This window comes from Cervus canadensis, chromosome 6 (assembly GCF_019320065.1).
Source record: "Cervus canadensis isolate Bull #8, Minnesota chromosome 6, ASM1932006v1, whole genome shotgun sequence".
Classification (NCBI taxonomy): Eukaryota; Metazoa; Chordata; class Mammalia; order Artiodactyla; family Cervidae; genus Cervus; species Cervus canadensis.
In genome coordinates this window covers 22,040,412-22,054,801 of record NC_057391.1, presented here as the reverse complement: position 1 = coordinate 22,054,801, position 14,390 = coordinate 22,040,412, and the positions used below count along the sequence as shown (strand labels likewise).

At 41.1% G+C, this 14,390-nt stretch overlaps 1 gene segment (V, D, J or C); it reads right to left on the bottom strand.

Moving 5' to 3' along the window:
* Window positions 1-100: 100 nt before the first annotated feature.
* Window positions 101-13,923, bottom strand: LOC122443240. The segment is given in 3 exon segments: window positions 101-1,123; window positions 1,533-1,622; window positions 13,824-13,923. Coding segments are annotated over 2 exon segments (528 nt in total).
* Between the last annotated feature and the right edge of the window lie 467 nt (window positions 13,924-14,390).

Here is a 14,390-nt window from a genome sequence, read left to right as displayed (position 1 = left end):
CAATGGATGGAAAACTGTTATATATGTGATAATAAACAGAAGCATCCACTTTCAAAAAACAATGTTTTAGGGGCTGATAGAAGAAAACATACATCTCTCACTTGTAAGAGGAAAAATTCTGAATTTTGGATAAATTCCCAACTCTTTAATGAAGAAATTGAAGCTTAGAAATCATACAAATCATAAATGGCAGAATCAGATGCACATCTTTGTCTCTTTTACTCCAAAGACTGAGATCTTTGTGTTTATTATTACATAACATTTTCACTCCTCAATTTTAAAGTGAAATGTTTCATTGAAACAGTTCTAAATCCTTTTTATTTCTAATGTCTGATGAATCTACTGTTTCCTATACAGGAATTAGAGAAATACTAAAATCATCTCATGCATCTTAAAGCCCTCCCTAGGTCTTGGGGAAGCTGCACATGTAACAGATGAGCCCTTCTATAGTGAGAAGTCCTTCTTCATCCTCCAGAGGTTACATGACAAAATTAGAACTTGAAGGGTCTTTAGGCTCATCCAGCCTAAATACTTTGTTTAAACTGAGGAAACCGAAGGCTGCTACACCGATGATATGGCTAAAGACACAGCCAGGATGGGCAGAGCTGAATTTGGCATTTCAGTTTCCCGTTCTAAACCTCACGCCCTTAGCAACAGTCTGACACGCTACTGAAAACATCAGGAATTTGAGAGGAGCTCCCTTTCGTGTTGCTAGCCATTTGCAGACTCTCCTTTGTGGGAAGACAAAACCACCAACCCTGCACACTGTTGTGGCTTCCGAGAGACAGCTCTGGCAGGTTTGTGCTGGGGCTGCGGGTGCCCGCGGAGCACTGTGGGTCTGCAGCACAGAGGTAAGTAGCAGCGTCCTCAGCCTGGGAAGCCGTGATGGACAAGCAACTGCTTTTGATGGAGTTGTCAAGTGTGAAGTGTAGTCTCCCACTGTATTTCTGTCTCTCACTTGAACGCATTAAAATCAGATGAACAAAGCCTCGCCTTGAATCCTGTCTGTACCACTGTAAGGCAGTTAAAGTAATACTTTTATAACTGCAGTTCATGGTGACATTTTCACCCTCCTGGATCCTCAGAGTCTGAAGATTCTGTCCTCCTTGCTGGCTATTCACCTCTAGGCAGAAACACAAGGACAGAAGCCAGGAGTCAGTCACTGCATTTTCACTCATTAGTGTTTGCATTTCCTTCCATAATTTGAGGGTACATTTCCCAATTAACAGGCTCTCCTGGTGGCACAGTGGTAAAGAATCTGCCTCCAATGCAGGAGATGTGGGTTTGATCCCTGGGTCAGGAAGATCTCCTGGAAGAGGGAGTGGCAACCCACTCCAGTATTTTTGCCTGGAAAATTCCATGGACAGAGGAGCCTGGCGGGCTATAGTCCATTGGGTCGCAAAGAGTTAGACAGGACTGAGAGACTAACACTTTCACTTTTCAGTTTTCCCGATTAAAGAGATTTTGCCCCTCAGTCTTGTGGGCTCTGAACTTTGGTCACCCTCTTCCCATCACCAAGAGCCCCAACTCACTGGCCAGCTGAAGCCACAGAATCACCAAAGACAGAGCCAGAAGCTTCTCCATTCTTCTTTAGGGGGATCATGGAAGACGCAGCTCTTGCCCTGAAATAAAGCCAGGTTCCTCAGTCTAGCTCTCTTTTTGAGTGTACTCATCCAGTCCCTCTGAGTCCCAGGGAGAGTCTCAGGTTTCTTACTCAGCCAATCAAAGGAAGCTTAACCTTCTGCTTTCAATACAAACATGCTGATTTCAAACAAAGTGAGTCTGAGGAGAGAGGCAATGCCATCTTGTGGGGGCAACATCATCCTGCAAAGAGAACCACTCGAGGAAGATGAAGTGTGTTAGGGCTGAGTCAGAGGAAATCGCAAAGCTGTTCTATTCTCTGCCTTTGTTGAACTCCAGTTCCAGCCTAGAGTGAGAACAGATACAATCTTATGCACTAAAAACTCAATTAAGAAAGAACATTGATGCCCAGTATTTACAGAACACCTCTGAGGAGCACCGTTAGACTTCTTACAGTCACTTCTGATACCATGCCCTTCTTCTTTTTTCCTAACTTGCCTAATGCTGGGATGAGATTGTATATCAGTCAAGGTTCTTATTTATGAGCAACAGAAACTGACTCTGGCTGACTTAAATAGAAAAGGAATAAGTTAATTAATATTGGGTTTGCCTCAGAATCTCCGATAGGGTCAGAGAACTGGACTCTAAAGCTATAGAGTCAGTCTACCAAACATTTAAGGAAGAGCTAACACTGATCCTTCTCAGACTACTCTCAAAAGTTGCAGAGATCGCAGAGGAAGGAACATCTCAGTGCAACCTGCTTCATCACTTTGGTCTCATGACTTCATGATCCGGCCTTGCTAGCAGTCTGAAAGTTATACCTGAGCTCAGAAACACTGATTTGCACTTACCAAGTTTGACCTCACTAATGCTATTGCTCAGGGCCTAATCTGTCAATGACACAGACTCATACTGAGTCCCTGATGTGGTGTTGTTCCCAGAGAGACTTCCCAGATGCCTGGTGACGACTGGATTACATTAGATATCGCCTATGATGGAGACGGCTGAGATTTGTTCTCACTGGAATAGACACTTATACCTGCTGTTGTACTCTGCCAGTGTCATCCTCATAAACTCACAGAATGCCTAATTTCAGCAAGATATTCCCCACAGCACTTCTTCTGAGGAAGAAACGATTTTCACAGCAAAAGTTTACAGCCATGGGCACATGCCCACAGGATTATTTTTCTTACTACATCCCCTATCATCCAGGAATGGCTGACCTGATTAAATTTAGCATGGCTTATTGATTCTATGGGATTCCCAGGTGGCACAGTGATAAAGGATCCACCTGCCAATACAGGAGATGCAAGAAACGCAGGTTTGAGCCCTGGGTCAGTAAGATCCCCTGGGATAGGAAATGGCAACCCCATCCAGTATTCTTGCCTAAAAAATTCCAGGGACAGAGGAGCCTGGTGGACCATAGTCCATGGGGTCACAGAGGGGACTGAACGACTGAGCACTCTCACACACATTTATTCTGTAAGAGCACCGGTTGAAAAACAACTCTGAAAAGATGGCATTCTGTCTCATCGGATGCAATGTATGCTTTACAGCAGAGATAAGTAATGGTGTTGTCTCCCCCATCGCCAGAATGAGTGATTCCAGAAATCAAGGAGGTGGCACTGGGAGTGGGTCTTTCACTGTTATTTTCAGTAACTCACTAGCAAGATTTTTGCATGTAATGTTTGTAACTTTGAGTTGCATTAGTTCTTATTCTCTAAAAGAAATAATGCTTTCCTCAGGGAACACAGCAATGGTTTCACTGAACTGGAAGACAAGACTTCCATGCGGCTATTTGGGCTACATTACGTCTCACAACCAATGAATAGAAAATGAGGTTACTCTACTGACTAGGGTGGTTGATATCAATTACCAAAGAGAAATGGGGTTGTTGCTACATATCAAACATGAAGAGGACTATGTCTGGAACCCAGGAGATTTCCTAGGGGAGCTTCTTGGCACTTCCATGCCCAATACTAAAGGTCCTCTGCAGTCCTCTAGAGGTTAACAAATAAATTTGGACACCTACCTTAGCATCTGTTATTAAATAAATTCTAAATATAGATAATTAATATTTTAAGTAATAGCTATTTTTTGATAAATTTAGGATGGTCATGAATTTTCTAAGCATGAAAGCCAGAAAGAGTATAGGAAAATATTAGCAGATCAGACTTCACAGAAATTTAAGCTCCTGTATAGGTTTGTTAATGAAATGCTTAAGCATTACCATAACGAGTTATTTTCCATTCATTATCAATGATTCTGACCTTCCTCACACCAGGAATGGGCCCTTAGAATTTTAGATCTACAGTCTTTTTTTAAATAGTTCATTAACAAAGTAACAAGCATTTGAACTAAAAAGAAGGCAATTCTAGAAAGAGTGTAGATTAAAAATGTTCCTGACCCCCTGTGTTTAGCCAAGGAGCTTTCTGTTGAAGCCAGCCAACGCTGTGCCAACAGAGCTCAAGTGAGTTCTTCCACTGGGGCTCGTAATAAATCTGGGGTCAGTAGCAAGGAACTTCAGGATGAAGAGCAGAAAACTATAGGTCATAAAGAAAGCTTTGCATGCAGAGATCAGTGGACCTCTAAGGAAGCTAGTTCTTTTGAGAAAGCCTTTTCTCTAGCCCCAAATAGCTGAGAAGGAAGTAGCAGATTGAGTCCCATCTGTCCTAAATGGAGAGGAGTACAACAAGATCAGAGAGCAAAGACATGTCTTCCTAGTTTTTCAGCAAGATACTGGCATTGCTGCTGAGACCAGTGCCCTACTGCCTAAGACATTGCTGATCACAGGTACAGAAGTATCTAGACTTTTCACTCTCATGGCATTGCCTCCACTTAAAGTGCCCCAGCAACCAGACAGGTCAGAAAGGAGTAAAGAAAGGGAAAGGATACTTCAGAGAAAAATAAGGGCTTCATCTGGAGAAAATAAAGTCTAAAAAATGATCAGGGTCAGTGACCCAAGTCCCCTAGCCAAAAATCAGGACACAAAGTTTTCAGTGATTGAGAATTCATTTACAAGGAAGCTCTCACAAAGAAGGAATATCTCACTGAATGCATTGCTTATTTATTGAATCCTCTTGAGGGAATAAGTGCAATTAAATAAAATTAGGAGAATTATGTAAACCTCAGACATAATTATCATGAAAAAATGCAGTGTCTCCAACAAGATTTTGACTGATGGAAGAGAAACAGGACATGTACATGATGACCACCTGACCTCAATCCCACCGCCCTTCTGCTCCTATCCAGCACTTTCCCCATGCACCTTGCAAGTGCATCTGACTGATTCTGCTCTGTGACTATGAAGTAGGGGCCACAATTCAAGTAACTGTCTCCTATTTCTTTCTCCCCAATCTCTCTTTTCTCTTCTCTCTTTTCTGTGCACTACTTCTCTTCTGTTTCATCTTCTCATCTCCTTTTTACCTTTTTTTTTTTTTTTTGGTCTCTGAAAGAAATGGATGTGTAATAGAAGGTAGAAATCATTGGAATAATTGTGAAATGACAGCAAGGCTCATATTTTAGAATTTTTAGTCATGAATATCAAAACTCTAGACAGGTAATGCATGTCTTTTCTTCTTGAACTTTTAGTTTTACCATGGCCCTAATCTGATGCTCAATTCTGTTGGGGAATCATCGATTTACACCACTCAAAGCAACAGATCTTCCTCACAGATGAGTATATGGAGATGCCCCAGTTCCCCATCTGACTAGTTCGGATGTTTTCCTAACTGCCAGAAACACTCATTCTAATGTTCACCAAGATTCATCTCAAACCTTGAGAAAAAATTTCGTCATTTGGAGTAGCTTAGAGTGCCCCCTAGTGGTCTAAAATTGTTGGGTCAACTAGCTCATCAGCAGCCTCTAGCTCTCCATTCTTTCCTGAGGACCATCTAGGAATTATCAGGAACAAAAGAACTGTCGGCTTGGGTGGGGATTTTTTAAGTAAACTTATTCCTTCTTCAAAATGTCAGTTAATGGAAACTACTATCTTAAACTATTTTGTCAAGTTGCATCTTCAAAGCTGAATGTGATTTTTCCAATCTATTTCAGAATAAGTCCACAACAAATTATCAAAGGTTTTCTATGAGTGAGATCTTGTTCTAAGTCTTTAAAACTTAAAAACTGGATTCAGCTTTGTATACTTACAAGACGTTGCAACATAATAGGAAAGACAAGGACATGTGTGTGTGTGTCTAATTGGCACATGAGATAGTACAAAATGAATCCAGAAATGAGAGATTTCTTCTAACAGAGACCAGTCAAACAAAAATTAATGAGAACAAAATCGCCTTGTCTTTTTCCTGGAAATGATGGAAAGGAATGTTATCAGAGGTTAAATAGAGACATTGGGTTGGGAGTAGACTGAAGACTAGAGACACTTTCTAGATGAAAATGAAAGAGTAGGAGATGGACAGACAGGGGGAAGTAATGTGGGAGATATGAGGTAAAGTGTTCTATTCTATTGTGCATTTCAAAATTTTAAAGGACATATGGATATATTATTAACCTATCTCTCCTCTCTATATGTAATAGTATACAGTTTGCAACTTGAGTTATGGAACTCCGTTATACGTCCTGATGATCTATTGATGCTAACACCCCGCTTCATGATAATGAAGTCCCCTACATACGAACCTTCAAGTTTCAAACTTTCAAAGATGCAAACATGCATTCTCATGTCCAGTCACATAAGTTAGTTCACATATCTGGTGTAATTTTCAAGGTACTATAATTTTATTTTGTTTTCTTTATTTTTGTATTCATCTTTTATATGTCATTTGTGTGAAAAGTATTATAAGCCTATTACAGTACAGTACTATATAACCAGCTGTGTTAGTAGGACAAAGCTAACTTTGTTGGACTTGCAAACAAATTGGAGTTGTGTACACACTCTCAGAATGGAACTCATTTGTATGTAGGGGCTTAATGTAGAATAGATTTGTAATACAGGTTTTGAACTCATTTTCTGAGAAACACTTTGTATTTCTTTTTTCCAACTATTACCACCCCCAAGTGCTGCAATAAATGTTTCAAGCATGTCACCTGAGCAGAGGCCAGAGTGAAGTGAAAGAGTAAGCTAGGTGGCTACCCGGAGGAAAAGCACTCAGGTCCAGGAAGAAGAGCTGCAGAAACCCCAGGGCAGGAAAGCAGCTGTCAGGTCAGAGCAGCATCCAATGTGGTGAAGGGAGAGAGTGGGGAGGAGACAGTGCCTGACGGCAGAGAGGGGCAAGGGAACCAGGTGGAGCAGTCTTGCAGGTTGTAGTAAGAATCTGCTTTTCATCTCACTGAGATGAAAAACCACTGCAGAGTTGTGAGCACAGAAGCCACATGATCTGAGTTATGTTCTCAGAAGCTCACTCCCCTGGGTGGAGACCAGACTGAAGAGGGCAAGAAGGAAAGAAGAGAGATCAGGGAGGGTTAGTATTGCCACCCCCAGGCAAGAGATGAGAGTGGCTTGGATCAGGTAAGAGCAGAGTAGGGGGTGAAAAGTGATCAATTCTGGGCCTGCTTTGAAGAAAGAGCTAATTGACTTTCCTAACAGATCAAATGGCAATATGAGAAAAATTGAGGAGATAAGGGCACCTTCAAGGTTTCTGACCAAGGTGATTAGAGAATTTCAGAGACAGAGCTGCCTTTTGCCTAAATGAGGATGAGTTCACAAAAAGCAGGTGGGAGGTCTGGAGGGTGAAGTAGCTGGAGTGGTGGAAATCAGGAGATCACCTGGAGATATACCAAGAAGAAGATGCCCAAATGGGGATGTCAGATAGATCATTTAATATACAAGTTCAGAAATCAGAGGAGCCATGTGGGTTTCAGATATAAATGCTGATATTTAAATAGTTTTTAAAGCCAAGAGATTGGATACAATTAGCTGGAAATAAATTGTTGGTAGAAAGTAAAAGAGTTCTGAGAATAAATTCCTGAGGCATTCTAACATTTAGAGGTCAGGGGGATGAAGGAAAAACCCTCAAAGGAGACTGAGAAGGAGCAACTGATAACAGGAAGAGAACCAAGAAAGTGCTCGGTCTCTAAATCTAAAGAAAGAATTTCAAGAAGGGAGGGTTCTATAATCTCAAATGTCATCCTTATTTGCTATGAAATTCATATGTTGAAACTCTAATCCCCCAATGTCACTGCATCTGAAGGTGCGGTCTTCGAGAGGAAATTAGGGTGGAGCCCTCACTGTGGGATTTGTGCCTTTATAAGAGATGCAAGACAGGCTGTTTCTCTCTCTACTCTCTATGTGAAGATACAATGAGAGGTGAGCAGTCTGTAAACCAGAGACGGGATCTCACCAGCAACTCACCATGCTGGCACTCTGACCTCAGACTTCCAGCCACAAGAATGGTGAGAAACAAATAAATGCACTTTGCTTATAATCCACCCAGTCTATTGTACTTTGGTCCAAACAAAGACACTGCTTCAAATAGTTAAAAATACTAATTGGAACAATAAATGCATGTAAACACAAATATAAATAGGCAAATTTTCCTATTAAGATATAGAGACAATCTGAATGATATTCAAATATTGCTTAGGAGACATAAAAATAATGCAATGAAGTAACATAAATGTTAAAAGTCTGTGATTGGGCTCCCTGCTGGACTCAGGTGGTTCAACAAGCATCACATTCAAAAAAGGAAGGATGGATATGAGTGTCATAGCAGGTGGGGGATGGGGAGAGATTATTCCTTTGTTTGGTGTTAAAAGGGGAAGAGTAAATTAGATCAGAGACTTTTACTTAACATCAGAATGGAACATGTAACATTAATTATTTAATCAATGCAAATTAATAAAAAACAACAATTTTCTTTGTCAGTCAGAAAGTCTAAATATGACTCGGTCTCAGGTGAACAACTCTGATATTTGTTAAAGCCGTGAAAAAAAAAATGACTTGGGCACCACATGTTTATGTGCAGAAAGGGAGAGTCCCATTCCAATTGTCGATGGTCAGAACAGACAGGTATACTGCGCCAAATTCAGGGGACCTCACACTAAGGAGAATGTCAAGAGGCGTATCTGCAGAGAAACCTGAGCTACATTCTAGCAGTAAAGAAAATATAGCACACAAATAAACGATTCTGGAAAGAACTGTGAGAAAAAGAAGAGTACACTTACATAAACTCAATAAAGCTGGAAGGAGTGAAACCAGGAGAGCAGAAATGAGAAGAACTTCTGTAGGTACAGGGGACACGGCAGTAAATTGACACAGACACTCAACATAGCAAAGCAATTAGCATCCCATGTGGGTAGGAGAGAGGGTCTGTTCAAGGAACACTCCTTCTGTGGTCTAAATAATAAGACGCAACTCTAAAGGGAAAAGACTTCCATACCCAACTTATTTTAGCATAGAGAACCTAATGTTGAAAATATTAAGCAGAGAAATCTCAGCTGAAATGAAAGTCTGGTCAGTGGGGGTCCTTTTGACAAGGTCAAATCAACTTCCTTCTTTCTGAGCACTCCGTTGACTTGTACCAGTTAGAAATCAGGTCTCCCTTGTGCTTCTATTTACTTCTTAATCCTGTTGATAGATTTTCTTTCCAATATAAGACCAAATCAAAGCGTCAGTTTGAAATTTTATATGATTCAAAATATCTGATCAAACACATGTACTCTCCTCCTTTCTCAGCAAACTTCCCACTGGGATGAAATTTACAAGTATAAATAGGATGATACTAAATCCATAATGTGAAAATAATAAAAATATGAAAGATATCAACAGTTTCCATAAGACAAAAAGAGATGTGAGCATTCTGATGGGTGAGACAGAGAGAGAAAAAGCACAGCCTGGAATGAACTATGAGAAGATTTTATTGGATATGCAAGTGAAGGAAACTTACTCCCTAGGAACCTATAGAGATTCTGGACTGAGAAAGGATAAATGTGATGGAGGGCAGGAGGGACAGCACGTGGGGACCAGTTGAAGGTCAATATGTGGAATAGTTATACTAGTCTCCTTGCTACTGGACTTGTATGTGAGAAGCATAGGAGGCTAGCCTGTATGTGGGCACCTGATGTTCACTAAAGTTGAAATAAAGCACCTGGAAGGCTATTTTTTCCTGTGAGTACTTAACAGAGCTAAGCCACCTTCAAACTGATATTAGGTGGAAAGGAGAGGAAGAAACAAGTTAATAACCAGTTCCCTGCTCATTCATCCTAAAAAGAAGCCTGCCAAGTAACATGGTAAGTCCACATGGCCAGACTACTGGCCAAGAATCCCATTCAGGAAGAAACTTTGTGGAGAACAGGGACACAATGACACAAGAAGTCCATCCCACTACCCAGTTCTTCATTTTTAAATATAAACCAAGAACAAAGTAACACTAGTCATTAATAAGTACGGATGGTATCTCTTTCTATACCTTGAAGCACCAAGTCATCAACTGTGAATATGAGAGTCATTATACCTGGAACAAAAGTGATGGCAGAATGTCATGCTTTATGGTCTCGTATGGAAATGTGTATTTGGAGAATGACCAAAGGATCTAAGAGAATAATATAATGGTTCCTTGGTCACTACTCTCAAAAAAATCTGGAGTCTTAGCTTTGAATAATAATTCTTTATATTTTTTTTAATTTTTCTCTCTCAAGTTCTTCACCATATATTATTTTAATTTTACCAGATTGGTAAGAAATGTAAAGGGCTTCCTGGTGGCTCAGATGGTAAAGAATCCACCTGCAATTTGGGAGACCTGGGTTCGATCCCTGCAATTTAGGAGACCTTGGGAAGATCCTCTGGAGAACGGAATGGCTACCCACCCCAGTACTCTGACCTGGAGAATTCCATGAGCAGAGGAGCCTGGCAGGCTACAGTTCATGGGGTCGCAAAGAGTTGGACACAACTGAGCAGCTAACACTTTGACTTTTCACTTTTCCCAATTAACAGGAAGATTCTGGCCTGGAGAATTCCATGGGTTGTATAGTCTATGAGGTCGCAAAGAGTTGGCCATGACTGAGTGACTCAGTTTCACTTTCAAGAAATAGAGAAAGAAATTAACTTTTTAAATACAATAATTTTCAAGTCTACCATTTATTGAATGCACCCACATGACAAGAGAGTTCCATGCTAGTAGTAGGCACTGCTGGTGCTCAACCTAGACCGCCTTTTCCAGGCCAGTGGACCCAATTCCCAGCTGCTGCAAGCGTTGGCTATGTTTGGCTCATAGCTGCCCTCTTTCCCAGAAAACTGATCTACACCAATAAACATTACCTTTCTCCAGTAGAGTATACCCATGCTCCAATGAGTGCCTTATTCTAAGATCAGCTGTTTATGACCCCCTTGACTCAAGGTGGGAGGGATCAATTCTGTGGGGCATTTCATGCTCCTGAGACCCCCAAGAAGTCAGACTGGATCAAGAGTTCAGCTCAGCCACATTCATTTTTTTTTTTTTAATTTTTTTATTAGTTGGAGGCTAATTACTTCACAAAGCCACATTCATTTTTACCCTCTTCCCCTCCCCACTTAACTTGCTTTTCTCAAAATAAGATGGGTGTCAGAAATCCCAACTTTGGCTTTGTTAAGGAAGTCAACCTAAGACAATATGCTACCTCACTTAATCATAAACCTATCCTGAAATATATAAGAGTATAGCCTGAAATCAAGTCACTCATTAGCAACAAAAGATAATCAGACCAGCACCATAAACCAGGTTCTTTCCAGTGGCACCAGAAGACACACAAGTGGAAAGAGAATTCGAGTATCTTGAGCTCAACACATTTCATGCTCTTTCTCACTGTCTTTCAAGTGCTTTTCCCATGATTTGGAACTATTTCTGAGTCGTAAGTTTCCAGACTGAGAATTTGAAGCAAATTCCGATTAGATTACATCCTTCTTTGCATGCTAAGTTGCTTCAGTTGTGTCTGATTCTGTGCAACCCCATGGGTTGTAGCCTTTTATATTTCTACATCCTTCTAGTCAGTGACTATGTGAACAAAACTGAGTAAAAATCTTAACTAGTCATTCCCAGCTTTTCCCACTCTTTGGACTAAACAAACAATGTCATGTCTAATAGACCACGACTCCAGTTTTACGACGACTGTGACTTCTAATTTTTTCCCTGGATCTATTTGTTGTTGTTCAGTCACTCAGCCATGTCTGACTCTACAACCCCATGGACTGTAGGATGCCAGGCTTCCCTGTCCTTCACCATCTCCTGGATCTTGCACAAACTCATGTCTATTGAGTCTTGATGTCATCCAACCATCTCGTCTTCTGTCATCCCTTTCTCCCCTGCCTTCAATCTTTCCCAGCATCAGGGTCTTCCAATGAGTCAACTCTTTGCATCAGGTGACCAAAGTGTTGAAGCTTCAGCATCAGTCCTTCCAATGAATATTCAGGGTAAATTTCCTTTAGGGTTGACTGGTTTAATCTCCTTGCAGTCCAAGGGACTCTCAAGAGTCTTCAACACCACAGTTCAAAAGCATCAATTGATTTCCATCAGATCACAAACATTTTTCCCAGACTTTGGCATAAGTTGTAGGACAATTGCACAGTGCTGGTGAGTCAGGAGAGGGTGGATATTCATATCCTTGTTGGTATTCCCAGCTCCTCTCACCAACATTTTCTAAAGCATCCTCAATACCATATGGTCTTTGAAAACTGATCCATGTAGGTCTTTAATCACCATAACATTGGTTACTCAGAGATCCTTCTCAGGAAAGCTGTACCCCTACACCCTGCTGTAGGTATGGGACATTCTATGGCTGTAGCTAATTCTCTCTACCATCCCCAGCCACACTCAAGTACATAGGAATCAATGCACTCTCCCACAAGGCTTACACTTGGAACTTTGAGTTCTATTCAGCCTTTACTTAGAAGTGGTAACATAAACCTCTGATCTGAATTCCTGCAGCTGTCTAGGCTTTTTGTTTCAACCAGTTCTCACCTTCTGATGCTAGTCCTTCCATCCACCCATCAAATGTATCCTTATCAAATCCACCAATGGGGCTGCAGTTGAAGGTGAAGATGAGGTGGCAGACCTATAACTAAAATAATTCATGACTTACAACTTTTTCAAAATAGTTTCTTAAGACTCCTTTCTGGGACTTCCCTGGAGGTCCAGTGGTTAAGACTTGGCCTTCCAATACAGGGGGACTTTCCAATTCTCTTCCCACTTGTGCGCCTTCCAATCCCTGGTCTGGGGACTAAGATCCCACATGCTTCACAGCCAAAAAGCAAAAAACATAAAGTAGAAACAATATTGCAACAGATTCAATAAAGGCTTTAAAAATGGTCCACATCAAAAAGGAAAAAAAAAAACAAAAAACCCTTAAAAAAAAGACTTCTGCATTTATGTTTTTCCATTTTCTAAAGCAATGCATATCAAACACCTTGAATAACTACATGGGGAAAGAGCAAAATGTGCCAGGAACTATGCGGGAGTATCTCAGTTATCATATTAAAATATTGTTGTCATATATAAAAGAATCATAATACCAATTCCAGTGAGTAAAGTTATGGTACAAAACTAGAGTACAATGAGAAGATTGAAAAATATTTCAGTCATTCAGACCAAACTGTGTCTTTAATTTCCCTTCAGAATCAACTGTTTCAGAATTATGAAGCAATTATGAAACTTCCCTAATCAATCAAACCTTCTACACTGTTACTCTTAATCCTCATTTACATCTAGAGAGGTAACAGGATGTCTGTGCCCTGCAGCCTCAGCTCTCCAAGAGGCCCTGCTGGGGCCCCAGCAGGTTTGGGCACAGGCTGCAGGTGCCTGGGGAGCACTGTGTGCTCGCTGCACAGAGGTAGGTGGCTGAGTCGCTGGGCTCGGAGTCTCTGATAAGCAGGGAGACATGCTTGTTGGCTTTAGTGGCCTGCGCTGTAAATTTTCCTTCCTCTTTGTCTTTATCAGGATATACGGACAGCAGAAACTCAGGGCCTTTCCCAGGGTACTGTCTGTACCATGCGAAGTACGTAGAAGCACTGTCAGAGTAAGTGCAGCTGAGAGAGGCGACGGCTCCCTCCGGGACAGGCAGAGATGCAGGACTCTGCTCCACTGTGTTCTGTGGGCTGCTCACCGCTGTGCAGAGAGACAGTGAATGGTCAGTCAAAGAAGACTGGTTAGGTAGTGGATGCTTCCTCTCCAGAATTCAAGTTGTTTTTTCACAGGCTTCCCACCTCTACCATCCCTTATTTAAGGGAATAGTGTTCATGTTTCTCCATAAGCCTAGAAGGGACAATGACTCCAAATACTATATTTTATGGTCCCATAGAAATGCCCCAAACTTACAGATTAACTGAAGCCACAAGATCACTAATAAAACTCTTGAAGATTTCATCATTCTTGCTTCCTCTGGTTCACTGAGGATTCAAATTTTAAGCCCTTAAAAAAAAAAAAAAAAAGAAAGAAAGAAAAAGAATTGAGCTCAGACATTTCAATTCTTCTGCTCTAGAAATCATAAAAAGAGCCTGTTCTACCAAAGAAAAAAGAGACTTTTTGCATTACCCATGCAACACACCATTGAACTCCTCTTCTCTCCTCCCACTTTCTCCCTCTCTCTCTACCTCCCTCCCTCCCTCTCTCCCCCTCCCCCCACTCTCTCTGTCTCTCTCTCTCTCTCTCTCTCTCTCTCACACACACACACACACACAGGAAGGAATACATGATCAGGGTCCCTGAGAAGACACTGCCATCTTGTGGACTCAAGACCCTGATCAAAGAAATATTTGAAACAGATCCTTACTATGGGAACTGATGAAAGTAAAAATCTCCCACTTTATTTAAATTAAAATTTTGAGAAGCACATGGTCCACGTCAATGTGTGTGGGGAGAAGGTGATGTGTACATGTGTGTTTT